The following is an 8,412-nucleotide window of genomic DNA, read 5'->3' on the forward strand; positions in this document are numbered from 1 at the left end:
GGGTCCTGCAAAACCTAGACATTTTGGTAAATTTTCTGAAAAACTTATCTTTTTGGTAATTTTTTTTAAAACATTGTTATTTAAATTTTTTATTCACTATTTAAAATGAATTTCAAAAAAATTATTTTTAAAACAATATTTTATTAAAAATATATCATTTTGACTATATTTTATTTTCTAATAATATATGTTTATATTACATGATTCCAAAAGTAATTTTTTAATTCATAAAAGATAAATTAAAAATAAAATTATTATTTAAAAATTATTTTTCATAAAAATCATTTTACAAAAGTATAAAGAAAGAAAAAACTTTTTAAAGCTAAAACAAACCATATTCATTTTTCAAATCCCAAACAAATCTTTTAATAATATTTCTTGAAAAAGCATATGGCGGGTGAAAATCACGTATTAGAAGAGCGCGTGAAAGCAGGTGAGTAGAGTAACAATGGAAATAGAATGATTCTTTTCTCCTCTATTACTCCTTCCTTTCTTCCCTCTCCCCAAATTTTCTCTCTCTACAAAACCCTCTCTTTCTCTCTCTCTCTACAAAACCTTCTCTTTCTCTCTCTACTGCAACCCATTTAAGGTTCGTTTTCCGATTCCCAATTTCTTTGTCTTTTCTTCCATCTATCTTTTTACGTGTTTTTCTCACTGTTCAAAACTTTGGAGTTCATTATAGCTTTGATTAGGGTTCTTGGTTTTTTCAATTTTACTCAAATTGCTAGTGAATTTAGTTTAACTGCATTGAAATTAAAAAAATTGTTTTTTTTTTAGTATTGTTGAGTGCTGTGGAAGTGGTGATTTTGGTGGTGAATTTTGGGAATTTGTAGAAAGTTTGAGTCTTTGAGTGATTCTGTTGCAATTTGCTAAGTGTGTGCTTTTGAGTTTTCTTTGGAATTTTGTTTTCCCCTTGTTTACTTCTTCTAGGTGACTTTGTCTGCAGGGCTTTTGGAATATGTGTTTCTGCAACAATGTCATAGCTTGTTGAATGGACTAGTGAGAGTGTTTTTATAGAGAATGTTATAGTTTTGTTACTTTTATTGTTGCTTTTGTTGACGAATTCGAAACATAATCGGAAGACGAGAAGAACTGAGTTTTGTTGGTTGGATGGGTAATAAACTCGGGAGGAGGAGACAAGTGGTAGATGAAAAATATACACGGCCACAAGGGTTGTATAATCATAAGGATGTTGATCAGAAGAAGCTGAGGAAGCTAATCCTCGAATCAAAGCTTGCACCTTGCTTTCCTGGAGATGAAGAAACTGCTTGCGATCGGGAAGAGTGCCCAATTTGCTTTCTGGTATGGTTTCTATAATATGCCTCTAGTGTTTATTTTTTCCCCACATATTCAGTTATAGTGAAAATTTTAAATATGATCAAATTTAAGTCAATTCAACTTATTTCCATTTCCCTTTTACACACGCTTTCTAATATGAATGGAAATTACATTAAGCATATGAGGACTTTGAAATCTGTTCTAAATCGTGAACTTCGGATATGCCTTTTCTAATCATACCATTTCGGTTGTGCTTTGTTTTCCCCCATATTTTAGTATTATCCAAGTCTAAACCGATCAAGATGTTGCACGAAAAGCATTTGTACAGGTAATCATTGGGTTACTTCATTGATTATATGTATATTCTGTCATTAGCTTTTATATACAACCTGATTAATTTCCTTTTATCAGAGTGCTTTTTGCAGATGAAAGTTCCAAATTCAACTCGGCCTACACAGTATCCTACATTACTAGTTGTTTGTCTTCAATATGGATATGTAACTTAAAATTGACAGTCTAGAAACTTTCTTGGTGCTTTAGTATTAGGGTAGTTGTTTGCCTTAACAGCATCAGATGTCCCTTCTGTAAAACGGCAAATTATGCTGTGGAGTATCGTGGTGTAAAATCGAAAGAGGAGAAGGGATTGGAACAGATAGTAAGTTGTTATCTTTGATTATTGTCTTTTGAAATGCATCTTCTAAAAAAAATTTTATAGTGAATAAAGTTTTGCATGCATGCTCATAATTATTCAGGAGGAGCAGCGTGTTATTGAAGCAAAAATTAGGATGCGGCAGCAGGAACTTCAGGATGAAGAGGAAAGAATGCATAAAAGACTAGAAGTAAGCTCTTCAAATGTAAACGTGGCTGTTGCAGATGTCGAATGCAGTTCAAATGCAGGTAGTCTTCAAATACAGTTCCATATTTTGTCTGTATATACAATGTGTCTATGTGACAAATTCTAATTGCATAAATTATTTTGTTCTTTTTTCTGTAGTGGCTGAATCTTCAATGTCTGTTGTTGAACATGATGAAATCGTCTCTTCTCAAGACTCGTGCGCCACACCTATGGTTAGACAACCTCCTGCCGCTAGGGCCAATAGGTATGATATACTTCACTTCTTTTGTTTACTAATCACCCAGAATTTTCTTATTATGTACATATTGCGTACATCATCAAATATTCAGTCTACCACGAAATTTGAACTAATTTGAACAGTCAAGCATCAATGATTTTGTGTTAATGCTCAGACAATTCTTTCAACCGATAATGTTACAAAAAGTACTATACTTATAATATGTCTAAATTTAATTATTTTGAAGTGCACAAGTCTGTATGAAAGAGACTGAATGACCCCGAGGTATATAATAGTGGCAAATGTAAGTGATATTCATATTAAATTAGAAAGACAATGTGCATTTCATTTTTAAATCACAACAGAGGAAATATTCATAGAAAATTCTTGTTATTTTCTGACACTAGTAATCCAACATCCGAACGAATCCAAATCCACAGGAACTTCAAACTAGTTTAACTCAACTATAATTTCGTTGATTATTTGTTAATGGAAGCCTGATTTTATGATTGCTTACCTAACAAAATAGATGAGAGGGAAGTTGGTGTAATCAGTTATTAGTTGATTCCTTTGTGTGTTCAGTCACTCAACTTCAGCTGATGCTACTCCTGAAGTTGTGATTCTATGGATAGATATGGCTAGAGACATACAAGAAATGACGTGTCTCAATATTTATAAACATTACTAGCTATTATTTTTTTGAAAGAAGGATTCAAGACTTTCTTTTGGATCAGGACTTAACCACGGCTGTGTTTATGTTATGCCATTACTATCCATAAACCATTTTAAAACTGGCTTGTCTCTCCTATTGCATCTCCAATGACCAAGACATCCAAATTGAAGCCTTCATTGTTGCTCCTTCACATATATTCAAAAAAATCCAAATGACGAGAAATCTTTTTTCTCTCTAATTTGTGATTGTTAATATACACACAACACCATAGTTGGAGCCCCACCAATTTTTGTTTGTCCATTTAGGTCTATTTCTTAATAAATAAATAGTAAATAGTGTTCACTTAAGTTAAGGCCATGAGTGGATGGGTCTTTTATATATTGCTTTTTTAAAAACTATACATTCTGGGAATACCTTACATTTTTTGCTAAATGCTGTAAACTGCAGAGATGATGAATTTGATGTTGATCTTGAGGACATTATGGTCATGGAAGCAATCTGGCTTTCTATTCAGGTAAAGAATTCTGTTTGAACATGCTCTAAACTTGATTCACAATCTCTTAAGGAGTAACAGTATACTATAAAAACTATTGTTCGGTGTCTATTGTCAGTCAATTTTGAAATTGTTCAGCTTCAGTTTATTTTTCTTAAGTTCTCTAAGACAATGATGAAAAAAAGAAGCAATTTCTTTTAAGGGAGTGCAATATTTGCTTTTGTCTTGTTGAATTTCATTATCATTATTCTTATTATTATTACTATCATCATCATCATCATCATCATCATCATCATCGTCATCATTATTTTTGCTTCTGAAAGGCGATTTTGGGATTAAAGAAATATAAAACATCCAGAATTGAGCGTGTTCCACATCTTGTGCATATAAATATGGAATAGTAACTTCCAATCAACCGCAATGAAAAATCCTTTTCATTTAAATTTCCTTGTTGGCTTGTTCATTCTTAGCTAGTACCGATCTTACAATAAATTAACTACTTGTACATAACTTTTCAACATATATGTCCATGCTATGTGAGACACTTATATTTCGGCATGTTGTTTGTTTCCATATGATATGATGCCTCATTCATGTCTGTGGTGAGTATACCTCAACTTTTGACTGATCATTCGCCAAAACTATAGAGCCTTCTTATCTATTAAGTTTGCTTACAAGTTGGCATCTAGTCAGCTGCAATAGCACTCCAAGATCAATAGCATTGTGATCTCCATGCAATGCAGCATGCACCATTCAAAGCATAACGTAAAACTATAAATATGTTCATGTTATGAAATCCAATGGTGGATATGCTGCCATGTACATGGTCAACAAATCTGAGTCCATTAACACTACTAAATACATGTTCATATTTGATGATGATTGTGATTGACTCAATATATGCATACAGGAGAATGGGAGGCAGCGAAATTCACCTTTCGCTGATGCTACTTCGGGCCACTATGTAACCGATGATCGCTATGCTTCATCTCCCATGGGTCAACAGACAGGATCATCCTCTTCCCCATCAGGGGGTCTTGCTAGTGCCATTGCAGCTCTCGCTGAACGTCAACAAATGTCCGGGGAATCATCTGTAAGCTCCAACAATGAAAGTACACCATCATTCAACATGCCACCGGGCTCCAGAAGGTTTTATAGCAGGCTTGGTAGAGATATGGGTAGTTATTCACCTGCAGAAAACCTGAATGAGGTGCCACCAGATGATGCCATGGCAATGGCTAGGAGTCATGTTCAATGGAGCATAGATCATGCATCACATGCAGCTGAAACGGAACCTAGCTATGCAAACTCTGTTGAAGTAGCAGATCACGGTGAAGTCTCGTCTATGTCACAGTCTAATGACATTGATGGAAGCCTTCAAAGTGCCACCGACCCCATTGTTCCCGAGAGTTTTGAGGAGCAGATGATGCTGGCTATGGCTGTTTCTTTAGCCGAAGCTCGAGCCATGCCGAGTGGACATAGTGCTTCATGGCAATAGTTTTGGTTGAGGGACTGTTGATTCAATCTTTCTTAAATTGGCGATGCTTTCCTTTGCTATTTGGCCTACCACCGGGTCCTGAATTTGGATGTTGAGCAAAAGTCACACATTGTGTGCAATTTTGGTCAAGGATAAGGTAGCGTTTCTCTTTTCACACAAAATTACAATATATAGATGTCAAAGGAAAACTAATGATTCAAGTTGGTGAAAGGTTGTTGCTTAATGTCATTTTTTTACTGTGTGAAATCATCTCCCTGCTCTCTCATTGTTTTTCTGTAAATAATTTTTTCTTTTTGATAAACGTCTTTTCAATTTATAGTAATATGTAGTGCATTCTAGGCATGTACTGAACAAGAAAGGAAATTAAATATTTATGTCAGTAAAATTTATCACCGGTTACACTCATTTAGATCTTGAGTGAAGTTAAACTGTATGGTTCGACACTTAAAAACATGTGTGAAATTCTGCATCATTTGTCTGAATGAACTGTCAAAACTATTGAGATAATGTGCAATCATAGCAATACACTCTTTCTAACACACTCCATTATTGATTGAAGTAAGACAAGTAAGACACTTTCATGGTTGATGTAAAATTCCAATGTTTGATATTACAATTAGGGCTGTTTATGGTATAGTTCGTGAGAAAAACCGAACCAAACCAAATCATAGTAAAAATTCACTCGAACTGAACTAAACCGTCTCAATTTACTAAGAACCGAACTGAATAAAAATTATTGGTTTGGTATATTGTTTCGACATTCCGTAGAAGACAAAATTTTCCATACCGAACCGTTAAGTTATTTTTATTTTTATTTTTTAAAAAAATTTAACTTGTTTTTAGCATTTTTTATTTTCAGTTTTGATTCGGTTCGATTACATTTTCTGTTCGGTTCTAGAACTGTTTGTGCATAATGGTTTGGTTCACTAATCAAATATAACAGTTCGGTTATTTTAACTTCAGTTCGGTTCAGTTCTTTAATTTTTTTGAATAGCTCTAATTACAATGGTATGTTTTTAATGAATATGATCAACTATTTACTAGATGATTTTGTCCTCAATTGAAATCTGACACTTTCCCTTTTGCATTTTTTTTCCTTTTTATTCTCATTAAACAGTTTTTAAGTGATTGACCATAGTTATGGTGTGAGAACAAAAGATTTTCTGAGAACAAATTTGAGCCTTTATTTTTTCATCTTGGTTCGAAATATGCTTGTTGAATGTTGATCATACTCAAAAGATGGTGTAACATGCATGCTTATGTTACACAGGAAAGAGTTTTCTAATGAATCAGATGTTACACAACATAAAATAGGATTAGATAGAAAATTATAGTAGCTCTATCATAGAAAAGATAAAAGATTTTATATTTTGTTTATGTGCTTTCCAATGGTTATGGTCATTCAAAGCCCTTCAAAACATATTGTTTTCCCACTTGATTTCAGTTTTGACATAGTCCACACTGCTCTTTTGATGTATTGTATGCTTTGGACATTCGGTATATCCTAACAATGTTATCCATGTCCTTCAATTTAATAGTATAAATTAGATCACACTCAATATAGTATATAACCTTACACTTCTCAATTATTTAGACAATTTAATTACATATTTTAAATATTCACGTCACATTTAAACCTCGGACTTCCAACTCTTTTTAACTCTTAGTTCAAGTGTTTCTAATCAATTGAGCCACCCCCTCTTACCCCAAACAATATTACCGTACATTGCCACTTTTGAGAGTTTGACTATTCTAATTTCGGATTAGGAATCTGTAACGTTCGAGTGAAAAACGTTAAAGTGACTTTTGCCTATTTTCCACCATTTGATAAATCAAACTTTTGTGATGATGCCATCTAATTAATTTTGAAAATTTCTCCCATTCTTATGAAGTGAGACGTATCTTTGAAAACACTAAAAATATCCTTTGGGTTTATTCAGAGATACATCTCCGAACGCACCAAATATCATTTATTATCAAAATTTAATTCGTAGATGCAACGTCGAAGTTTTTTTAGGTTAATTCGCATATACATCTTCGAACTTACCCCTGAAGCCATTTTTCAACAATTTCATTTAGATGATTTATTATTTAACCACTCAGTGGTATTTTCATAGATGTATCTCCGAAAATCTCCAGCGGAAAATTGAAAATGTGACCACCTTGTATGACCATCTCTCTCACACTTCAAACTCCTTCCATAACTAAAAACCTTAAAATAAATTTCGTTTTCAATTAACTTTTCAATTCCAAACCAACATTTTTGGATTTTATCACATCAAAGGGAGCAAAAGAAGCTGCAATTTAAGGTAAAGTTCACTCATTTTATCCATCATTGTTTACATTAATCTTAAATTTGAGATGAAAAACGTGCGCTTTGTCCGAATATAGATATCCAAACTCACCTACCACAATTTCAGATGTGTATTTCTGAAATTTTTTGTAAATTGTTTTTAAGCATTTGTCTATTTTGGTTCTTATTAGATATGGTGCACCCGGGTATGTTTTTTAGAGCTGCTGTAAGTAACAATGTAAAATCGGATGTAGTGAAAGATGATGTTAATCCGGATGAAGTGAAGCATGATGTTAAACCAGATGAAGTGAAGGATGATGTTAAACCAGTTCTTGTCGAGATAGATGTTGGTCAACGTTTCATAAATGAACAATTGGTTACTGCTCGTGAACTTATGCTTTAATGGGTCCGCATGGTAGCCAGGAATTTGAGATTTGGCATTGTAATCGAAAGGTTCGGAAATGTTTCAAATAGAAGACAACCATTTGTAACTATGAGATGAGAGAGAAGTGCCTCCCCCGATCCGGAAGTTGAAACATGATGACACCAGAATGAGAAAATATGGTTGTCAGTTTAAATTGCAGGTATATTGTAAGGTGGATGAAATGTGTAAATTTAATGTGATTTATGGAATATATAACCATTCCTTGCATACAGAGCTAGTCAGCCATCCCATCGTATGTCGCCTTAAACCGAAAGAAAAGAAATAGTGGCACTGAAAACATACTTGCAGATTTGAAATGAAAACAACCATAAATTATTTCAAATATCAAGCAGTTATACGATGCGTGTTATCGAAACAACATGGTGATAAGGGGTCCAAGATCCGAAATGCAACAACTATTGAAAATTTTGGATGAAAACCACATATGTTTCTAGGTACACAGTTTGTGATGATAAAGTCACTGTTCGTGACATTTTCTTGACTCGTCTTAAAATTATTAAGTTGCTAAACACATTGCCCACTGTTCTCATTATCGATTTAACATATAAGACCAACACGTATTGTAACACCCCAAATCTACCCCGCAATTTATAGGAGAAATCAGAGTGCAATACATCGAAACAAGCAACAAATTTGAGGCGTCACATATTCAACTTAAA

The 8,412-nt window shown here is 33.6% G+C and overlaps 1 protein-coding gene across 1 annotated transcript; it reads left to right on the forward strand.

Moving 5' to 3' along the window:
• The first annotated feature begins 437 nt into the window (after window positions 1–437).
• LOC131644322 (E3 ubiquitin-protein ligase DA2L) lies at window positions 438–5,497 on the forward strand. Its single transcript, XM_058914791.1, has 9 exons — window positions 438–589; window positions 947–1,302; window positions 1,555–1,606; window positions 1,690–1,735; window positions 1,852–1,933; window positions 2,031–2,175; window positions 2,273–2,378; window positions 3,472–3,538; window positions 4,428–5,497. The coding sequence occupies exons 2-9, from the start codon at window positions 1,111–1,113 to the stop codon at window positions 5,013–5,015; spliced, it is 1,278 nt and encodes a 425-aa protein (XP_058770774.1). The 5' UTR covers window positions 438–589; window positions 947–1,110; the 3' UTR covers window positions 5,016–5,497.
• Window positions 5,498–8,412: the final 2,915 nt, after the last annotated feature.

This window comes from Vicia villosa, linkage group LG1 (genome assembly GCF_029867415.1).
Source record: "Vicia villosa cultivar HV-30 ecotype Madison, WI linkage group LG1, Vvil1.0, whole genome shotgun sequence".
NCBI classification, from domain to species: Eukaryota; Viridiplantae; Streptophyta; class Magnoliopsida; order Fabales; family Fabaceae; genus Vicia; species Vicia villosa.

Bases quoted from the DNA above. Each gene is read 5' to 3' on its own strand.
- LOC131644322 (XM_058914791.1), top strand. From the start codon at position 1,111: ATGGGTAATAAACTCGGGAGGAGGAGACAAGTGGTAGATGAAAAATAT. The intron at 1,303-1,554 runs GTATGGTTTCTA...CCCATATTTTAG, and splicing joins AGTGCCCAATTTGCTTTCTG to TATTATCCAAGTCTAAACCG. The intron at 2,176-2,272 runs GTAGTCTTCAAA...TTTTTTCTGTAG, and splicing joins CGAATGCAGTTCAAATGCAG to TGGCTGAATCTTCAATGTCT.